Below are 23,369 nucleotides of genomic sequence, written 5' to 3' on the forward strand. Positions count from 1 at the left end.
CCTGAAGAGAATACAGAAAATGTCAGTAACAGATAAGATCATTTTGGTTATTTTTTAATAGTAAAACTATGGTATATCCAAAACCCTTTGGTAAAATTATTAATAATCTAGGTAATAATAAACATAATGACATGGCCTCCACAAAAAAAATAATAAACATAATATGACATGGTTTCCACAGCAAACATAATCTCGATGGAAAACCTAATCAAACTCTTTTTTTTGGCTGACTGTCATCCAGGGACTCTCAAACCCTACAACATAATTTTTCTTTCTTCAAACATAAAACACGGGGCTATTTTTATGAACAACAGCTTCAGTCTCTATTGCTAAGGACGACATGGCCTGACAAGTTTGTGTCTTTGCTAAATGCTGGATGGAATGAGGGGAGGCAGGAGAAGCCCAGACTGAGGTTCTGTGTCCATTTCTCCCCAGTGTTGAACCAGGCTGAGAGTTGGCAGCGGCTGTCCAATGATACTCGCTCTCTATTCCCTGTCGTTTTGGAGCAGTTGGATGACTACAGTGCTAAGCTGTCAGACCTCCAGGAATCACTGGACCAGGCTCTTGACCACATCAGGGATGCCGAAGACATGAACAGAGCCACGGCAGCCAAGCAGCGGGACCACGAGGTACAGTGGACATGCTACCTGTAAATGAATTTCAGACATATACAACACAAAATTTTAACAAGAAGGGATGGTTGGCATGCAATTTTTTAAAAAATATTGATATACTCAAGTATTTATATTTTTTAAAATATTTATGCATTTTTGCCACTGTAATTTGCTAATGTAACTGTGTGCACCTAAAATCGAGTTGAAAGCATTATAATTGTTTAGCTTCTGCACTGATAAGAATGCAAATGTTCTTGGTGCTTGTGTCTGTGTGTATGGATATGTTGTTCTGGCAAGTGAGTTAGCAATGTGCTATTCCTGTGTCTACCATTTTTTTTTTTAATTGAGAGCACTAGAACACCAAAGCAACCCAGAACCATGTTTCTAGAAGGGTATGTGTAATTTTTGGAAAGGTATGATAAGCAAATCCCACAGCCTGGCTGGTCAGCAGCCACAGGGATACGGAGTCTAATTCAAGCCAAAGGTCATGCAAATACAAAGAGGTGAGAGAAACTCCCAGACCTAGCCACAGCTTGAAAAGGCAGGCATCCCTATGGGGCCAGGATCTGGGCATGCCCACCTTGGGGGCTTAGATCTGGTGGTGGTCACGGCTGTTCCAAGCAAGGGAGGCACTCACAACTACCACCATCGAGAGGAGCCAGCTTCTGCTAGAAAGACACGTGCATCTTTGGACATGTTTATAAAGATCAGAGTGAAATAGCAATGTCAAAAACTAGGAAGCAATTATGAGAATAATTCGGTTATGCTCATAATTCAGTTATGTTCGCTTTTATTGTCTGCAAAGCCAACTTAAGGGAGATTCCCCGCCCAGATTTTCAGTCATCTGAAAATGATGAAATTTGAAAAAATTTCAAAAATCTGAAAAAAATTTCAACCCTCTCTCAGTGAGCCTCTGGAAATGTTCCTAAGTAAAAGTGAATTACCCTTATCACCACCATTTTCTAATAGGAGCAATCCCTCAGCCAGCAATTTTTTTTAGAATAACAGTGGTCAGGATAGCGACCAAAACAGCCTCCGGGTTTCTCCCCTCCATTCTTGCTCCCTTCCCACACCCCTGCCCCACCCAGCCTGAGCAGGCGCCCCCATCACTGTTCTGACGGCATTACTTGCTCTGTTAAAACCCTTCATCTTTTCCTTCTGACCCTAGAGCAGTGCCTTGGACACTGCAGCTTGTGAACCACGGAGTAATCATAAAATAAGCTTGGAGGGTTGTAAACAGCCTTTTTTTTTTTTAATTGAAGTATAGTTGAATAACCAGCATTTTCTAAAAAGAAAAGAAAGAATAGAAACTATCAAAGCGCATCATCTATAAGGAGGTATGGTTTCATCGCATTTCTGCTTCGGCGTTGCAACATAAATTGCACTGTTTACTGTGGGTCACGGTTAAGAACATTTGAGACCCTGTCCTATAGGACAGCCTATGCCCCTTCACATGCCATGAGGGACCTTGTCTGATCCACCCTTGCCAGCCTCCTTGGTTTCGGCTGTTGCGGAGTCCCTGCCTCCCACGTTCAGTTCAGGCACTATCACACTCGCTGTAATCCCATCTGCCTGCAACACAGACTTCTTTCCCAGACGTCACCTCCTCCGGGAGGCCTAAGCCCCATTCCCAGGTGAACAGGTGCTCTCCTCAGCAATCCCATAATGCACCTTGTGACATTCCCGTTTCTGTATCGTGATCATCCCTTAATGGACCTGTCTTCCCTACTCAGCTTAAGTGTTGTAATTTCACATTTCACTGTTAGACCCACAGCACAGCTTAGAAAAGAATAACAGCAAATTTCCAGTCCTTTTACAAAACCAAAAATAACCACACAGTTTAATCATTCTGATATGTGCAAACGGTAGCCACACAACTAATAATTGCATTATTTCTTTCACCATCCTGCTCTCACCCCAAAGGGTAATAGAATGATAAAAATCTTTGTCAGATGAATGTAAGATTCTATATTTTAAAAGGCACTGTTTAGAGAAGCTCTTAAACCAAAGCTCTGCCTTCCTAGGACTGTTTCTATCATTTTTTGTAAGGATCAGGAAACTTTTATTATTCTTTGCATATGTGAAATGGATACCGAACATGCCTAATAGTGCTAATTGTGTGTCATTTTCATAATTATTGTCTTTCAAAACTCTCTTTTGTTCATATTGACCTTCTTTCTGTGGGAGTATCTTTGTTTCAAAGCTTATTTTATTCATTTCTGTCTAATGCTATCTGTGAAGAGTACAGTATATGATAAGTGATAAGCCCCTTCACTTGAAGCATATCATTTTCCAACTACTGCAAATGAACTTATCACTCAGCGCTGTTACCACAAGGCTTTGAAATTTGGCTAGGGCTTCAGGGCGTTAGCTATATTCCCTTAAGGCGACCAGATACAAGAGCTTCCAGCAGGGGTCATATCTCAGACTCTCTAAAAGGAAAACTGCTCTGAAGGAGCTAAATAATACCAACCTTTTTTCACCTCCTTTCCTTACATAGTTCAATACCCATGCTTTAAAATATTGCTTTTGTGTAGAGCTGTATAACTACCTCTCCTTGAGGAGACAAGAATAATTAACACGAGATAGTCACCCTGTATTAAGCCTGATGGATTATGAGGGGAAATTGATTTTGTAATGTTCTTGCATTAAGATGTTCGAATGGGATTCTTTTCTGTCCTTGGACCTATATCTTCCCCTGTAGCAAAGTGCTTGGAGAAGATGGTTTCTGTCTTCCTTCCCATTAAATTAGAAAAGACTGCAGCAGTGTGAAAGACACTAAGATGAACTTTTGAAGTTTTTTTTTTTTTTTTTTTTTTTTTTTTTAAAGATTTTATTTATTTATTTGAGAGAGAGAGCACATGAGAGGGGGGAGGGTCAGAGGGAGAAGCAGACTCCCCGCACAGCAGGGAGCCCGATGCGGGACTCGATCCCGGGTCTCCAGGACCATGACCTGAGCCGAAGGCAGTCGCCCAACCAACTGAGCCACCCAGGCGCCCGAACTTTGGAAGTTTTAAACTATGTCCTTCTATATCTGGGCTTCTGTAATTATTCCCACGATATCTTAGATTATACCGCAAGTCATATATTTCAACTCCCATTCAAATTACCTTTTCTAAAGTAACTTCAACTCATTTTTTACTCAGATTGTAAAATGAGTCTTACTTTTCCCCCTTGAAGTATCATTCTGGTTGCTTTCAAACTCCAAACTCATTTGAAGTTTTCTAATATTTCTTCAGAATCACAACATGCCTGCTTCTAGAACCCAACAGTGAAGGTAGAAATTAAAGCATTCATCTAAAAACGCTTGGGCCATTTCCCTCCTCAAAAAGTCTGAGCATCTAACATAAAGAGCTCAAAGTGCTAGGACAGAAGATCACAATTTTATACTTTAATAGTAGGCCCATTTAAATTTTTTAAAGGACCTTAAAATTGTTTTGTATATGCTTTATTCCTATCCAGATGAGCTATTTGTGCCTGGCCCAAAGTCAGCACATGATAAATAGTTTTTTGAATTACTTCATTTTTCACTTACTGCAAATATAGAGCCTCTGTGAAATCCTGCATTCCGTGTTCCACTTTACATTTATGGAGACAAAGCCAACGGCTCTCTCCGAAGTGGTCACTCTCTTTGAGCTGATGATGTTATAAGTAATAATCATAACTAAGTGCTTCAAAGCTCCCAAAGTGCTCACTTTCGTTATCTCCATATTATACATGAGAAAACTGAATATGACATGGGTAAAATTCCCCAGTCACACAACAATTAGGTGGGAGGGCTGGGATAGGAACCAAGATTTATCTGAGCAGAGACAGGAGGTGACATTGACCACTCTCCCTGATGCCTTCTCTAAAGTGACCTTCTCTTCCACTCCCACTTATTCTTCGTTCCTATAGAAACAACACGAGAGAGTGAGGGAACAAATGGAAGGGGTGAACGGTTCTCTGAAGACGTCTTTGGATTCTCTGACAACACCTCGTCTGACCCTTTCAGAACTTGATGATACAATAAAGGTAGGGATGCATGTGACTTGTAGGTTTGTATTTATAGGAGATTGGAACAGCTGCTCAGTGTCACAGAACAATAATGGAACCCAATTCAAATCTGTCAAGTTAACTGACACTATAGAAGCAAGATCGGGGACTGAATTTTTCAGTTTCCTTCATCGTGTGGTGGCACTACTCACATATGGCTATTTAAATTTAAATGTAATGACTTAAAATGAAATAAATTAAAACTGAATTCCTCAGTTGAATTAACCATATTTCAAGTGCCCCGCATGTGGCTAATGGCTACTACACTGGACAGCACAGATCTCCTTGCAGAAAGTATGACTTAGACCCATCCTACTCACTCTTTACTCATAAGTTGTGTATTTAATAAAGCTAACATTCAAATCAATAAGAGACACATTTTAACGGAGAAAATTTCTAGTAAAATGCAGTGAACCAGACCGTCCCCAAATTACGCTTAGCTCATTTTTATTACCTTTGAAAGGATACCATTTTAAAGTCATCTGATCACCATCTCATCCTTTGGCTATTTCAGCACCAAGCTTTCTGTCTTCCTCTCCATCCCTACTCCCATCACTATCTTGGTGACATCAAAATCCAGATGGATGAGCCCACCAGCTCTCAGACCTCCAGCTCCTATGACTTTTCCTGCCCAACAAGCCTTTCCTCCAGCCCACCCTCATTATCCCTCCTATGGCCATACTCAGGTCTTGTCATCAATAACAGTACCTCCTCCCAAATCCTGGTATCAAGTCCCTCCCTCTCTTATCTCACTTACTCTGGAAAACCCACTCCAACAATTCTCTGGCCACATGGAGACCTCCTCCAGCTCATATTCTCTTCTCATATCCTCTCTTCCCTCCTTAAGTAGCTAAAATGATCAATGCAGTTGTCCCTCTTATCCATGGTTTTGCTTTCCATGGTTTCAGTTACCCACAGTCAACCTCTGTCTAGAAGCAGATGATCCTGCTTCTCACGTATCCTCACAAGGTCACTTGTAGCCTAACACTACAGCATAATGTGCCTGCATCAGTCACCTCATTTCATGTCATCCCATAGGCATTTTATCATCTCATATCAATACAAGAGGGGTGAGTCCAGTGTAAGATATTTTGAGAGAGAGACCACATTCTCATAGCTTTTATTACAGTATATTGTTACAACTGTTCTATTTTATTGTTAGCTACTGTGGTTAAGCTCTTACTGAGCCTAATTTATAAGTTAAACTTTTTCATAGGTTTGTATGCATAGGAAAACCATAGTATATATGGGGTTCGGTACCATCCCCAGTTTCAAGTACCCATTAAGGGTCTTGGAACTTATCCCCCATAGATAAGAGGGGACTATGGCATAATCATTATTTGCAAACACCCTTAACTTGTATACCCACCTCTTCCCCTACTGTACTCACATGAGAATGCTATTCCCATATCGCAGTAAGCCCAAGTATCCCAGCATCATGGCCGTACCAGAGAAGCCAACATAATGAACAGCCTACCTCCACTTCTATCAATCTGGCTGGTGAATTTGCTTCATGCTTCACTGAAAAATAAGAACAAAGAGAAGAGAACTTCCCTAATCTTTCCTCCCCAGTTCTACCAGCCCACTTATATCTGTATTCACACTTGTACCTTCCTTCCTCGTATAAGTAATGAAGTGCCCCTTCTCTTATCGAAGTTCCACCTCCCCACCTGTGCTCTGAGTCCCATTCTTCCTCAGCTCAATACTCCCCAAAGTATCCCCTCTCTCTTCTGTGTCATCCAGTTCTTATTCTCTATTGGACCATTACTACCAAAATGTGAACATGTTCTAAGGATTTCCTGTCCTTTAAAAGAGGAAAGACCTTGCCTACATCCCCTCTAATCTCTGCCCCATTACTCTACTCTGCTCAGCTTCACAGCAAAAGACCTCGAGAGTCATTTACCATTGTCATTTCCACCTCCCAGCCCCTTACTCTCTGTTGTACCCAACCCACTCCAAATGGAATTTCATGCCCATGCACTGAGACTGTTATCCAGGTCATCAGTGAACTCAACATAAGCCAAAACTGTGGTTGCTTCTCCCTCCTCAGCATTCTTAGCCTCCCTGCTGATTAACCTTTCCTCCTTATTTAAACACTCAGAGCTGTCATCCTGGCTCCTCCAGTACCCCACTCAACTGGTCCTCCTCCCACCTCATTGGCCATGTTTTCCCAGCCTCTTCTGCTAGCTTCACCTCTATACATCTTCTATGTAGTAAATATTTTAGGCTCTGCAGGCCACATTTAACCACTCTCTCTTCTTCTTTTTTATTTTTTGTTTGTTTTTATTTTTTACAAAAAGTAATACTCTTTAAAAATGTAAATAATATTCTTAGCTAGGAACTATATAAAAACAGGCCTTGAGGCATTTTTGGCCCAGAACTCTGTCCATCCCTGCTCTGGTATAATGACTGGCTCAGTTCTCAGTCCCGGGCCCTCTTTGGTACTTACACTTTCTCCCTAGTTGATCCCATTGAATCTCATGGCTTTAAAGAACAATTATATGCATGATCCCACAATTTATACCTCCAACTTTCATACTTCCACTGAGTCCCAAACTCTTACATCCAAATGCTTACTTGAAGTTTTCAAGGAAGAACTCCGTGTGGTGTATAGCAGAATCATAATTTTACCTGCCACTTGGATGTGTAATAGACGTATCAAACTTAACATATTCTGAATAAAACCTGTTCCTTCCCTAGTCTTCCCCACTTCAGTAACTGACACAACCCCATTTGCTCCAATCAAAATTCTGGAGTCATTGTTGATTTCTCCTTTCCCCTCCCTCCCATTTCAACAAGACCTATTGACCTTAACTCCAAAATGAGTCCTGATTCCTGACCACTCCCCTCTCTGCTGCTGCTCTGTAGTCCAAGCCACCTCATCGCCAGCATGAACTACCCAAGGGGCCTTCTACTGAGTCATTTGCCTCCACGCTTGCCCCTCAAGACTCATTCTCTATGCAGTAGCAGAACAATCTCTTAAAAACATAATCAGATCACATTATTTCTCCTTCATAAAACCTCCAGTGACATTTAGAGTAAGGAACAAGCTCATTTTATTGTGGTTCATGAGACCCTAAGTGACCTGGCTCTGGCCCAGCTGTCTACCTCATTCTGTATATCTCTCCCCAACTCAACTACCCTCCAGCCCACTCCTCTCTGTTACCCTCCAACTCTGCTCTGTTTTTCAAACACACCATACTTTTCCTTGACTCCAGACCTTTGCACCTGACGTCTCCAGATCTTCAAATGGCTGTTATCTTTGTGAACATTCAATTCAAAGGCGGTTCTTACCCTCAATCATCCTGCAACCCATCCTACCTATTGTATTTTATTCAAAATGCTTTTTGAAAATAAATGCTATTTTCAAATGCTCCCTGAAATTAACTTGTTCAATTATTTGATCTCTTGTTTATCATCTATAGTTCTCACTAGGTTTTAAATTACTGGAAAGCAGAGACTGTATTCATAGCTATGTATTCTATCTCCTAAAAGAGTGCCTGGCACATAGTGGGCATATGATGAATATTTGTTGAATGAGTTAGTAAGTAAAGGTGGAATGTCCATGGTATTCTTCCCGTTTATACAACTAAATATAGTTTTTTTTTTCAAAGTATTGTTCCCCAGCTGACCTACCAAATGACTAGAGACTTAATACTCTCTCCATAGAAATAAACCCTCTGTGCTAGGAACTGTGCTACATTCTGGGAATACAAAAATAAATTAGCACAGTTCTTGCCTTCTACAATCATGTAGTTTGGTGGGTGGAAAAATCAGGTAAAATGATTATAGTAGTGTGGCGCATGGACAATAGAAACATATGGCAACACTGAACTCCTCCTGGAGAAATTAGGGATAGCTTCATAAAGGAATTGATATTTGAGCTGAAATTGGAAGGATGAGTAGAACTTTTCCAGGTGGGTCAGACAAAAAAGAAAACAAAGTTATCCTGGACAGAGAAAATATTATGTGAAACGGGCACAGAGGGTCAGAAAAAAATCATGGAGCATTAAAACATAAGTTAGTGAAGTTTGGACCATGGTACGTAATGTGGTGGGGAGACGTGAGAAATGATAAGGTTGATGAGAGCGGAAGGATCAGGTGATGAAGCCACCTGAGTAATCAGATTTGTTCCTGTAGAGCAATTGGCTGATTTTGAGAGGGAAAATAACATGATCAGATTTGCTTACTAGAAAGATCACCATTCCTGTAGGATGGTGCAGAGTGGGTTAAAAGATTCAAAGTCTGGGCTGGGAGAGAGGAGTTAGATTATTCAGAAAGGGAAGGACTGAGTCAAGTCTGAGCAACACCAACTTTTAAAGTCTCCTTCTTAGACAGTGAAACAGGAGACCCAGGAGAGAGCAATGTCACAGAAGCTAGGGAAAGAGAGTTTTAAGGCAAAGGCAGTGACCAACACTGTCACAAACCAGAGATAAATCCAGTAACTAAAGACAGGAAAGTGTCAAATGGATCTGGCAATATGGTGTCTGACACTGGGGACCTTGGCAAGAACCATTTTTGTGGAATGCACAGCATCAACAAAGAAAAGAAGCTGGAGGGGAAGCTAGAGTCAAGGAATAGGTTTTGTTTGTTTGTTTTTAATAGGAGAGGTTAACTGGGGCATGTTTACATCTGAGAGGAGCCAGTAGCTAGGGAGCAAAAAGAACAGAAAATAGGGCAGCGTGCCTTATACAGAAAAGGAACACTTTTCCTCTTAAAGTATGAGGAAGATGTACATAAAGATGTAGCTATAAATAAGTGTATAGGGGTTTTTTTGGTGGGGGGAGAGACCAGAGGATGGTGGCAAAGAGTTGTTTGCAATTCTTTGTTGGCATTAGAGTCTGTGAGGAGAATATTATCCCCTTTCAGCTCCCAAGTTCTAAACAAGTTGAAAAATAAATAAAATAATAAATATAAAGTCCAAGAATATAACCCTCATTTCTGGTGCAGTTAAGATGAGATCTTGGCTTTAGGTCTCTTAGCCAAGTGGGGTTGCTAATATTCAATCCCAGAATTAGGCAGAACTACCCAGTCAGGCAGGCAACATTGCAGGGTTCATGTAGGGGTTCTGCCCAGAACAACTTTCATTAGGGACAAACACAGGAAAACTCAGGCTTTCTGCTGGCAGCTTGCTACCAAGAGTCAGGAGGTAGAATTGAACAGAACCTACATAGTTATTCCCCCAAAATTTACCAATCAAATAAACCAGTCCCCCTCTCAGGAGCAGAGTGAGGAAAGGGGTGGAGAGGTCTGAGGTTTCACCAATTGAGCTCCCTTTACAGGGAGGAAATTTCAGGAGTACGGAAAAAATGATCCCCACTACAGTTAGTTGCTGTCTCCTAAATAAAAAAACGAAAAAGAAAGTGATCTACTTAGAATTAGATGGCGATGGAGGAAGGAAATATGATTGGCTTAAGAATGGTGCCAATGTTTAGAATCACTATTTGAGTGACTGGGGAAAAAAAATGATGCTCATTAGATTCAGTAACTTAGATATCATTAGTTTGAATTTCTGTTTTGTTGGAGTAGTAAAGTAAAAAATAGATTGGAGTGGGTCAAAGAGTGAATTAAAAAGTGATGGAATAGACAGCTAACATATACACTTTTTTGGCTATATATTGCTATGGAGGGAATAGAAAAGTAAGGTAATAACGCTGGGGAGATGTATGGGTAATGGAGGTTTTTGGTTTAGCTTCGTTTTGTTTTGTTTTCAGATGGGAGAAAGCAGAGCATGTCTGAAAGCTAGGGAAACAATAGTAGAAAATGAGTTGTTGAAGATACAAGAGAAATAGGTAAAAGTCCACAAAGTATTTTAGACTCCTGTAGACCTGGCCTGAAATGTACTGAACCTCATATTAAGGAAAACTACAGATTATCTTTTGGTGCTCCCTGGGGAAAAGATTTTAAGTTATTCTATATTCAATTCACTTTTTAAAATATTTTCTTTAGAATGCATCAGGGATTTATGCGGAAATAGATGGAGCCAAAAATGAACTACAAGGAAAACTGTCCAACCTAAGTAACCTTAGTCATGATTTAGTCCAAGAAGCTGTTGACCATGCACAGAACCTTCAACAAGAGGCTGATGAATTGAGCAGGTAATATCCTCGTTTTAGAAATGCAAATATCTACATAGGCTGAATAACTCATTTTTATTCAATTCCGCGTGCCAGAGATATAGGTTGGCAGGTTGGGTTTTGGGTTGTGTTTTTTGTTCATTTATCGGTTGCTTGGTTGGTCAGTCTGAGAGCCAGCCAATCATTGTTTATTGTCATTGCTTTGGGGAGAGTTTTTTGTTTAAAAAAAAAAATATCTGTCAGGTTGGAGACCTATGTTGTGAGGGGTGCTTCTGCTCCATAATTATTAGTAGGGTGACCTAAGGCATTTTGGTTAGGGGCATAACTGTTGCACAAAATATTATCAAGTAAGGGGCGCCTGGGTGGCTCAGTCAGTTAAGCAGCCGACTCTTGATTTTGGCTCAGGTCATGATCTCAGGGTCATGACATTGAGCCCTGCGTCTGGCTCTGCTCTCAGTGTAGAGTCTGCTTGAGATTCTTGACATTCTCTCTCCCCCTCTCCCCCTGTCCTCCCTCCCTTTCTCTCTCTCTCTCTCTCAAATAATAAAGAAATCTTTTTTAAAAAAACATTATCAAGTAAATCAGATCCCTCTACAAGGTCTAATTCTACCACCATCCCATATTTATTTCACAGACAGCATTAGTTTTCCATACCCAAGGGTCTTAAGTAAAGCTGGTTGGAAGTTGGCAATACAATTGACTTCTGGTAAATACTCTAGACACTCTATAGTGCCCAGCAGGAAATGTTTGATTTCAACACCTGATTAAGAGAAAATCAATTGACAATTTTCCTCACAGCATCTAAAAGAGAGTCACATACCCTTCGGGCACTCAATTAACGTTCATTGAAATGTACTGAAAGATTGGAATTGAATTCATGACCTTGAAATGATAGATAAATGATGAGATAATTATAGAGAAAGATTACAAACCTGGCAATTAGCAACAAGGATCAGTAAAGGTCATGAATAAAATAAGAACCAATAATAACTCTTGTTCAAACTTCAACTACCTTTTTATTCCTGATTGTCAAAATTTTCAAATATCCCTCCAAATCTTCTGAGACTTGGAAGAGAGGAGACAGACAGACAGACAGAGAGAAATAGATGTTCTGTAAAATCTGGGTGTCCGAGATGGCATTGTAACCACTTAGTGTCATGCTTCCAGGAAATTTGCTTTTGATCAAACCAATAAGATGTTTAGATAAAATACGATTTTGGTTGGGGTGCCTGGGTGGCTCAGTCATTAAGCGTCTGCCTTTGGCGCAGGTCATGGTCCCAGGGTCCTGGGATCGAGCCCTACATCGGGCTCCCTGTTCTGCCGGAAGCCTGCTTGTCCCTCTCCCACTCCCCCTGCTTGTGTTCCCTCTCTTGTTGTCTCCCTCTCTGTCAAATAAATAAATAAAATCTTTTAAGAAATACGATTTGGACAATATGCTGTATTGATATAATATTGTTTTTGAGATCACTCCTGTGGCTCTCTTCATTGTTCTTTTGTCATCTTAGTGACTATGTCCTGTTGATTGGGATCCCAACCCTTACCTTCATTAAATGCAACAAACAGTGTTCTAGCATGATTCTAAGAAAGTTACCCATGCTTCACATGAAAAAATGATCAGAAATATTAATCACTCTGATGTCCCTTTTGCATCTAGGATATTTCAGACTGGATATGTTATAAATGTCTTCCCCTCAAAATGTGAATATTCTTCATCATCTGTCTGATGACCCAATAATTTGCTTCTTGTGCGTAAAACAGAGATAAACATAATTCATCAAGAAACTTTCATTTCAAAAGCACATTTTATTTTATGTATTGATGCAGTAACTTTTTTGTGCCTAGTAATGAAAACAGGGTATTAAAGACTCTTCTAATCTCTTTCTTGTATCTTAGCCAGCAAAATTTTAAAATATTAATGAATACTTGTAACATTTTATTCCTTGTATCCCTTTCTTTTAAAACTTCCTCAGATTTTCCTCTCTGTGCCATTTCTAAGAACAGGTTGTAGGTAGGAAGAAGTAGCAAATATTTGGATTAGAATTACCTCTGCAGAGCAGAATTGCATTATGACTTGCCTGGGCCCTAGGTACTTTTACCTCTATTGGCCCCTTCCTCCATAAAAAAATTTTAAATTACATGTCATGATAGCATTGTTAAGACTATTGTTAAGACTAATGTTAAGACTATTGTTAAGACTAATGATAGCATTGTAAGACTACTGTTAAGACTAATATAATCATTATTAGTATCCTTATTGTTCTTCTGATTAAAAAAAAATAAAAATGAGAAAGTCTTTGTGGGGCCCTATTATGCCTAGTGGATAAGTCAGCCCTCCTGCAAAGGAGCCCAATGATGATGAACTTGGACAAAAGAGAAGAAAGCAGCCAAGGGAATACAGAGAAGTCGCTCTGAGTCTAAGAGAGTACACAGGGACTGCAACTGGATGGAGGAACCTGAGGATCAATTGTGTTCAATAGGTCAGGGCAGTTGGAAGAGATGAGCCAAGCGTGGGATCTGCAGTATCACATACTGGGTCACAGAGAATCTTCTGGAAGTTACTGATGAATCAAGTGGTAATAGTCATCAGTGTCTGGGACTGAGAAGAAAATATGCAACTGGTGTATTTAAAACTGAGTAAAATTGAGGCAAAGGATTCAGGATGTGCCGCAGCAGTGAGGGGTTGTTTATGTTAGAGAGGAAGAAGAAGTGTTTGTCACTAAAGTGAATTATTCTACGAATACACTTAGAATTTGAAATTCCAATTCAGGAAATAGTTTAGGCACAATAATAAACCGTGATGTTTACTGGACGACAGGCACGGGACCAAGCATTTCACACAGTTTATCCCTGCTGTACCTCACATCAGTCATCTGAGGTATATACCGTTATCAGCCACTATGTGAGAGTGCCCAGTGCATGATGGGTACCCAGTAAATAGTAGATGAACCTTACAGAGGCCAGAAAGGCGTCAAGGCAGAGAACATGGTGTAGAGGGCAAGGGTGGAAATGGCCGTGAGTAGGGCTTTGCAGTTTAAGGAAGGAGCTGGGCTGCAGGAGGGAGACAAACCATAACAACATGCACCCTGGTTCCATCTATGAAAAGGGAATAACAATGTCTACTTCACAGGTGTGGTGAGAATTAAAGACGTATTATACATAACAAGGCTAGCACAGAATCTGCACCTAGATACTCAGTATATATCATTCCCCTTCTTAAGGGAAAATATGTTGTTTTCTAAAGTGAACAAAAGGTTGAATAAATAGAGTGAAACCAACTAATACCTAACACCATGCTGAGGCTGTGCACCGTCTTTGAGAGTCTTGGCTTCTCTTACGCAAAGGAAAAAACACTGCTGATTTGGGTAAGTAGGTGGGGGAGGACTGGGGGTTCATTCATGGGCCTGACCGCCACCACATAAACAAACTGTTGCTTGAAGAGGTGCAGAAGACTGTTTTTAAATCATCATTCCCTTTTTCTGTAGCCACTGCCCAGCAAACAGCTTCCATGGAGCCAAAATGGGGTAAAGTCCTGGGGGCACCAAAAGCAGAGGAGAGAAAAGAAGACGTGCTCTTAGGAAAGGCAGCTCGGGAAAACCTTGCCAAGCCAGGTGGCTTTGAATAACAGGAGGGAGGTCCCTGGGGTCCCAGAAGTATTCAAATCAAGCAGTAAAAATGGCCCCATTTCCCACAAAAGTAAAAAAGAGGAATAATGGCACGTTTGTTCTTTAACAGGAATTTGCACGGTTCAGATATGAATGGGCTGGTACAGAAGGCTTTGGATGCTTCAAATGTCTATGAAAATATTGCCAATTATGTTAGTGAAGCCAATGAAACGGCAGAATTGGCTTTGAATATCACTGACCGAATTTATGATGTGAGTATTCCTATTTTTTTCAAGATTTTGTTTTTAAGTAATCTCTGCACCCAACGTGGGGCTCGAATTCACAACCCTGAGATTAAGTCACATGTTCCACTGGCTGAGCCAGCCAGGCACACTCCCCCACCCCAAGTATTCCCTTATTTTAAAGTTCATTTATATATTGCCTTTTCCCAGCTTATGACTTTACTGTTTTCTAATGTCATCGCTTGAGGTTCCACTGTAATGTAAATGGCAGAAAGGCCAAGAGAACTAAGAAAAGACCATTTTATTTTTGTTATGGTTTCAGTAGCACAACTTATTCAAAATGTGCCATACTCCTGTCAGCAAATGCCAGTTCCTTTGACAGCCTTTTTAAAACACAGTCCTTGAATAAAACATATTTAAGATGAGTCCGTGCTGATAGAGAAGATGCTTTATGCAACATTCACATTTTTTCAAATCAAAAATTGTTTATTGAGTGGCTTCTATTTGACAAGCACTTTGGTGAGACCTTGGCCAGATGCTGTTCTAGACTCACTGAATTTTCCTTGAAAAACATTTATCTTGAAATCGTCATGGACTTTATTTTCTCGTGTTCCCTTTTGACCTTGATTTTGAGCTATGGAAATGAAGTTGTATGAATTTTGCTTGGTGTTTAACAGATAAATGGTGCCATTTAAATCCTCAATCCATGAAAAGTGGATTTCTTCTGCTCTAATTCTTACTCTTTCTACGCAATTCCTTTGTAGGCTGTGAGTGGGATTGATACTCAAATCATTTACCATAAGGATGAGAGTGAGAACCTCCTCAATCAAGCCAGAGAACTGCAAGCCAAGACAGATCCTAGTAAATATCTTCCCTTTCCTACCTTTCTTCTGATTTATAGCTGCTTCTCTCCTTTCATACAGTACTTCTGCATATGGATAGAGATTTCAAAATTCTAGGATTAAAGAACAAATGATCTTTTAACTGAATAGTACATTAATAGTTCTTGCTGAGATTCAAGGCATAAAAAAAGCAAAGACTGGATATTTTTTTTTTAAGATTTTATTTATCTATTCAAGAGTGGGGGGAAGAGCAGAGGGAGAGGGACAACAGACTCCACGCAGAGCGCAGAGACAGATGCAGGGCTTGATCTCTTGACCCCAAGATCACGACCAAGTAGAAACCAAGAGATAATGCCATAAAATACACTTAACACTAAAACTATATTATACATAATTTAGTCTTTCTTGGACAATTCAGAAAGGCCTTTAACATTTTACAATGAGTCAGCACTGGGAGAGTCAGAAGGATAGGATACCACAGAGCCATGCGGTTATTGGCACTTTCCTGTAGTTTGTGTTCACTAAGTTTACTGCATTTAGGACAAGCCAGTGACAATATGGGAAGAAGCATTTCCAAAGGTTAGTGTTTGCATCTATGAAAGCAAGCACATCCAAGTGGGGAAGGAAGAAAAAATAAAAGCAAAATCATGTTAGTCAATTTTGAATCTTGTGAGCTACTCTTAAAAACAATTGCATTGGCTAAGAATTTCACTAAACATTACTCATCTCTGAGCAAATGAACTCATACCTAAGGATGGTTGCACATTGACTAATGAGGTTGGAAATCCATTATCTAGCTAACTTCTAACTACCACCTAAAAACAAAGACCAAGTTCGAAACAGAAAACGTCACATAATTTTATCAAAGCAATTAATCTCAGTTCTAACCATGCATTTTCTTTCTTTTTTTTTTTTTTTTTTTACGAAGAGCACTATATGGAGAAAAAAATGCATTTGTTTTTCCTACGCAGAATATTTAATAACTAGCTATGATAAAGCAACTATTATTTAATGTTTGCTGGGTAAACAAAGGCAATAAAAATGTTCTCTTCTAATTCATTCATTATATAAGTCTAGTCTTGAACATACTCTTTACAAAAGAATTAGAATATTAGCAGCAACAATTTAGAATATAAAAGTAAAATATATTTTTTATTGAATATCATTAACATACAGCATTATATTAGTTCAGGCGTACAGTATAATGATTCAATTATTCTATATATTACTTAGTGCTCATCATGGTAAGTATACTCTTAAAGGTAAAATACTTTTAAATAAATGTTGCCATATCTATGTATTGCTTTGTTTCTTGTGATGTGAAGACCAGAATATGTGAGTCTTCAGAACACAGTGACTTAAATATTTTATTCTCCTTGATAATTTGCAATGCAGTCTTGTCATTATTGAGTTATTGAACCTCATGAAAACAATTTTTCTTTCCCAGTAATAATATCTCTTCAAAGTTCTGTATTTTAAGTACAGATAAAATCTCTCTGCATTGGTCTCTGGATATTTTGCAGAGCTGGTTACCTATTTCATGATCTTGTTTGGTTAAATTTCTTCACATATTTATTTGCAAAAGGGACATCCATGGGGAGTTAGGACCGTGTGGGTCAGAACTTGCCTCCCTTTATACAACACACATTTGTGATATAAATTCAGATTTTCAGATTAAACTATATTTATCTACTGAGTTACATTACAATTTCAAATTACTGTTTATTCATTTCCAAATGACTTTCAATGATCGGTAATCTTTATATCCCAGATTTCCTTTCTTCATTATCTATATCAAATAGTTAGCAATCTGTAATAAACTCAGGAAGCTGTTATTTAAAGGAATCTTCTACTGAATTCATTTGTAAAATGAAAAATGTTTATGTAAAACAATAAGTTTCAGATAGGAAAGACTTTTTAGAAACATTTTTTTCTTATAAACATCCAGCCCAAAATAGAATTTTCTTCACCTATTTTTATCAAGGGCTCCAAATATAGAGTTAAATATATTCTTTTTCAGTGTACGAGTCAGCATTTTTTGCAGCTCCAAACCCAAAAGGAAGATCTGAAAAGATTGTTTGTATTACGAATATTCAAAAATTGAAAGTAAAAGAGGGAGAAGGGGGTGTAATACAAAGTATGTTTAAGTCCCTCCTTGTATTCTGGGAAATTTTTGGCACTCCCCAGAGGAAAAAAAGAAGTGCCTGTACTTTGTTTACATTGTAGTTGGTGACAGAATCAACTCAGCACCACTCATTTTATACCCACTATACCCAAGTGGGGAAAGACAACTGAACAAGAAGGCAGGCACACAAAGACTATAATAGAAAAGAGAAATTACACCATGGGAGAGTATATATTTACAAACCTATTGGAGAGAAAGAGAAGAGTATAAAAGGAAGTGAAGAAATGATTTCTCTGTTTGTCAAAAAGCATAAATTTCCTGATGCTTTGGAAGTAAACAAAGCATGAACCAAGAATCCTTGGGAAAGTTCATCCTTCAGTTCAGACAACAAGATACTACATCATGACTTGTTTAGATTTGCTCCAAAATAACCCATTTTGAGACTATGTTGCAAGTGTACTTTCAAGAATTGTTTTGTAAGAATAAGACTATCAAACGTGATACAAGAACAAGTAGAAAATCTGATAGACTTATATGTACATATGTATGTGTAAGTTTAATCAGTAATTAAACCCTTCCCACAAAGAAATCTCAAGGCTCAGATGGCTTCCCCAGTGAATTCTTCCAAACATCTAAACAAATAACACCCTAGTATATAAATTCTTCCAGAAAATTGAAAAAGAGGAAATATTGTCTAACTTGTTCTATTGAAGCCAGCAAAACTAAGATACAAAACCTGATAAGGACATTGTAAAAAAAAGGAAAATTGTAAGCCAAATTCTTTCACAAATAGAGATGTGAAAATCCTAATCAAGATATTAGCAAATCAAATCTAACACACACTGAAATGGTAATATGTGACCAAGTTAAGTTTATTCCAGGATTTCAGGGATAGTGTAACATTTAAAACATCAGTAGTAATTCACCACATTTAAAGAATATATCAGAAATTTCTTATGATCATCACACCACATGCAGGAATATTATTTAACAAAACTCAATACCCATTCATGTTTCAAAAAGACTCATAGCAAACTAAGAATAGAAGGCAACTTCTGTAATCTAAGAAAGAATAATAAAATAATAGTCAGCAAGCATATTAATACTGATGTATTTAAAGTTTGCCCACTAAAATTAGAAACAAGACAAAGACACCCCACATTACCAATTCAATGTGTAAAAATCCAGTTTAATTCTGTGTACAATAAAATTAGAAATTAACTTTTTAAAATATTAGCACCATTTACAATAGCATAAAATACCTAGGAATAAAGCTGATGAAAGAAAAGATCTCTACACATAAAACTACACTATGCTATTGGAAGAAATTAAAGATGGTCTAAATAAGTGGAGATCAAAATGAGAATTTAGATCTACAGGAGAATAAATAAAAACTGTATGAACTGGAAGACTCAAATTTGTAAAAATGACAACTCTGCCAAATTTATCTATAAATTAAATATAATACCAACCAAAGTACCAGAACTATATGTAAATAGAGAAGATGATCCTAGAATTTCTATGGAAATGAGTGTGGGAGGAGCTAAGAGGCCAGCACAATCCTTGAAGAATAAAATCAAAGCTGGAAGACTTAAACCACCAGATATCAAGACTTATCACTCTACAGAAATTAAAACAGATACATAAAAGATATAAAAAATTACAATACTGTATCATTTTGTTTGAATAAAGTTTAAGAACAGACACAACTAACAGATGGAGATAGAATTCAGAATAGTGGTCATCCTTGGGTAATCACAGAGGGCCCAGGAAACTGAGTAGCAATAATGTTCTACTTGCTCAGTTTGTGAAAATTCATTTATAATGTGCTCCCTTTTCTAGATGTATGTTGTATATCAATTAAAATTTTATTTAAAAATTAAGAAAAAAGAATTATTCTTATATAACGGTCATCACAATAAACATAGACTTTTTTCTTTTCAGCTCTTTATCAACTCTGCTGCTAAGAGTTGTAAGTCACAGCAGTGCTGTATTTTTCAAAGAAGTTAGCCATTGTCTCTGCACCTTTTATGAGTCACTTTATGGCATCCTAAATCACTCCCAAGCAGTGTTACTAGTCTTCTATAGTCCTGTACCTCTTAATTGGAATACCACTTTCCAATACTGGTGTTCTATGTTCACACCAGATTCAGAATATTATAGATGACTCCATGGTACGGATCAGAATTTTCCTTGTTGAAATGGAGATTTTTTTTTCCCTAGCATCTTGGCTCTACTGGTACTTTTTTTTTCTTCTTCTCCATAGGCAATGATGAGGCAGTAGCTGACACCAACAGGCGTGTGGATGGAGCCCTAGCAAGGAAGAGTGCTCTCAAAAACAGATTGAATGATGCCATTAAGCGACTACAAGCCACAGAGAGAGGTAAGGGTCACAGACAAGAACTTAACCCTCATCTGTTTTTTTGCTGGGATTAAAATAAACCCTTGAGGAAGGAGCACATGATCCCTTACTTGAAATCCTTTTATAGATAAATATTGTTTTCTGGTGACAAAAGAAACTATATTCATCACACACACACACATCCTGGAAAATAATTGTAAAAGCTATAATCATACCACCTAGGGGTGACCATTAAATTTGAGAGCATTTGTATGTGTGCGTACTTGTGCATGTGCATGTGTGCGTGTGCCTTAATGAGATCATGCTGTTTATACTATTTGGTAATCCACTTCCTTGTGAACATTCCTTCTTCGTTAATAAATATGCCCTAATTTTGTTACTGGGTCTCTCTGGCCCCAACTGTAAATAGCTGCCTCTGTTCCATGCCATGTCATTCTTATAGTACAAGTAGGGAGACCACCAAGCCAAATGGAGACACAAGAGCACTCATTTTGCCTAATCTGGGACTACAGTGGTATCTTAAAAAGATGGGCTGGGAACCAGATGTGCCTTCGCTGGTATAGTGAAAGTGGACACATTACTGCTGGATGTGAGTTTTCTCCTACATGGAGCAAATCCGGCTAATGTATCATAGTACACCAAAACCCCAACCAGGAGGGTGTCATCCATTGAGAATTGCTGTCATCAGCACCATCAGAGCTACCACATGCTGGGCACTGCACTGTGTTCTATATACATTACGTCATGTGGGGAAGTATCACCATTGCCTTTGCATGGTAGTGAACCCTAAGGCTTGTTAAGGTTTGGGAACTTGCTCCAAAAGGCACAGCTCCAAAAAGAAGCAGACCCAGCATTCAGAGCTGCATCCATCAGAGTTCAGATCGTGTGAGGTTGAATTAAATGTTCCTCCACTTAAGAAAAAGTAAAGCTACAACCTCACCTAAGTGACTTTTATTACAAAAGTAATACATGATTATTATAGAAAGAGTAGAAAATACAGATAGGAAGAAGAACAAAAGAAGAAAAATCTTTTATAATCTCATTACCTAGGAAAAAAACATTTTGTTGTAAACTTACATTATTTTTATCTTAAATACACAGTTTTTTAATAAAAATAGAATGTCACTATAGATACTATTTTGAAACTTGCTCTTACTATTTAAAAATAATTTTCCTTACTGATTTACTTCTGTAGTAGAACATCATTTTTATGGCAAAAGGTGTCCCACAGAGAAGAAAGTGATATTTACAATGATTTCAGACATGAACATTTTATGAGATAAAATCTCGTATGTGTTTTCTGTGGATTTCTTACCAGGTCTCTAACCTGAAGAAATACTAATTACTTTTTAAAAAATATACCTCTAATTTGAAAATGTTTTAAGTGGGCTACATGATTTTAATGAGACTCTGGAGTCTTTCAAGCTCACTTTTTAATGCTACCTTAACAGTTTTCTAACATACCATAATTAACATATATTTAAAGATCTTTGTGCAGCTTAAAAATCCAAAACTTGAGGTCTGTTTTATCCCGGTGATTAAATGGATATTGATGTTCCCAACAAATGTCCTACTTCTCTGCAAAGTGAGTGTCCCTGTGCTCTGTGTGAAGGTGACACTCCACAGCGCCTGGGTCAGTCGAAGCTGATCACAGAGGAGGCTAACAAGACCACAGTGGAAGTCCAGCAGGCAGCCACTCCCATGGCTAACAATCTAACCAACTGGTCACAAAATCTTCAGAGTTTTGACTCTTCTGCTTACAACACTGCAGTGGACTCTGCCCGAGATGCAGGTATCACGGTTTGCATCCAGTTGAATTGGCCGTTAAACTCAACACATCTTTCATTAAGAAGCATTTTTTTTTTCATTTGGGTGTTAGATTGGAATATTGTAGAAATTCGCTTAGAAAAAATGAAAAATTTTGCTCAGTTCATCTATCAATATATGTATGTGTATGTGCGTATGAAATATATATTTCACATAAAAACACTGGAGAGATTGGTTAAGAATCTTTTTTTTTCTAGATGAAACAGTGGCAACACTGATATTTGTCAATGTTAAGTCTGTTCCTTTGGAGAAGAACGTCAATCACAAAATATTGGTTTACTTTTAGGAAATATATTTACTAAACTGCATTGCTTTGTCCTTACCTGAGTAAAGCAGGTTATTACCAAGAAGTACTGACTACTGCCAAACATAACTGAAGGTTCCCATGAAGAACAGTTTGGGGATGCCTGGGTGGTGCAGTCAGTTAACTTTCCGGCTCTTGGTTTCCACTCAGGTCATGATCTCGGGTCATGATATCAAGCCCCACACCAGGCTGTCTGCTCAGCATGGAGTCTGCTTGAGATTCTCTCTCCCTATCCCTCTGTCCCTCCTGCTCATGCATGCTCTCTCTCTGTCTCTCTCAAATAAATAAATAAATCTCAAAAAAAAAAAAATAGAAGAACAGTTTGTTGGCCAGTTTGAATACAAATTTATAGCAATGAAAATGAAATATTCTGTTATCTACCTAATTTATTTAGTTATACACAGATATTAAAATCACATATTACCATGTTTATTTAATCTCTTCTACCTCTTAAATATCAATGCCTTTGTCATGACTAGAACTTTCTGTTCTCCAGCATGGTTTTGCAGAACATATTACCTTCACTTCCACCTGAGTTAAGAAACAACTTTATTAATCCATATATGATCTGTCTGTCACTAGAAATTTTTTCCCAGGTCACAAATATTCATTCCCGTTACAAGGAGATAATTGTTATGTTCATCTCTTAAGTATATACTTGTGAGTTCTTCCATGTAACTGCTCACCTAATTGCATTTAGAACTTGATCTTTCAAAGATTTGCCTACATGACATCTAACATTTACATTTATAAATACAGAGCCTCAGGAATATTTACTAAATCTGTGTTAAATTTTTTTCTTCCTTTTTTAGTCCAATCCATGATTCCAATAAGCATCCAGAACTACCACTAATTGAAACTGTTTCAGGCCTCTGTATTTTCCTCAGATAGCATTTTGTGGTTCAAATCAAAGTAAATGAAAGAGCATACCACAATATAAGAGACTTTATAGGGCCACCTGGGTGGCTCAGTCATTAAGCGTCTGCCTTCGGCTCAGGTCATGATCCCAGGGTCCTGGGATCAAGCCCCGCGTCAGGCTCCCTGCTCAGCTGGGAGTCTGCTTCTCCCTCTCCTTCTCCCCCTGCTTGTGTTCCCTCTTTCGCTGTGTCTCTCTCTGTCAAATAAATAAATAAATAAATAAATAAATAAATAAATAAATAAATAAATAAAAATTTTTTTAAAAAGAGACTTTATAAAGACTCTAATAGAAGGTGGCTCCCTTTCTCAGAGAACTTAGGACAGGGAAAACCTGTTTTATATATATTTCCATAATCAAAATTTAATGTAACACATTAAATATACTTTATTACCTGTAATTTTTAAAGACTGTTATACTATA

At 38.3% G+C, this 23,369-nt stretch overlaps 1 protein-coding gene across 2 annotated transcripts in view; it reads left to right on the plus strand.

Moving 5' to 3' along the window:
* The window catches only part of LAMA4 (laminin subunit alpha 4), a 152,969-nt gene that overhangs the window by 91,831 nt on the left and 37,769 nt on the right, over nucleotides 1-23,369 (plus strand). For both annotated transcript variants that reach the window (XM_044917710.1, XM_044917709.1), the window contains exons 11-17: nucleotides 436-629; nucleotides 4,512-4,628; nucleotides 10,599-10,747; nucleotides 14,459-14,600; nucleotides 15,335-15,431; nucleotides 19,804-19,920; nucleotides 21,512-21,691. In XM_044917710.1, coding sequence (XP_044773645.1) covers nucleotides 436-629; nucleotides 4,512-4,628; nucleotides 10,599-10,747; nucleotides 14,459-14,600; nucleotides 15,335-15,431; nucleotides 19,804-19,920; nucleotides 21,512-21,691 — 996 coding nt within the window. The remainder of the gene's footprint in view (nucleotides 1-435; nucleotides 630-4,511; nucleotides 4,629-10,598; nucleotides 10,748-14,458; nucleotides 14,601-15,334; nucleotides 15,432-19,803; nucleotides 19,921-21,511; nucleotides 21,692-23,369) is intronic.

This window comes from Neomonachus schauinslandi, chromosome 8, assembly GCF_002201575.2.
Source record: "Neomonachus schauinslandi chromosome 8, ASM220157v2, whole genome shotgun sequence".
NCBI lineage: Eukaryota > Metazoa > Chordata > Mammalia > Carnivora > Phocidae > Neomonachus > Neomonachus schauinslandi.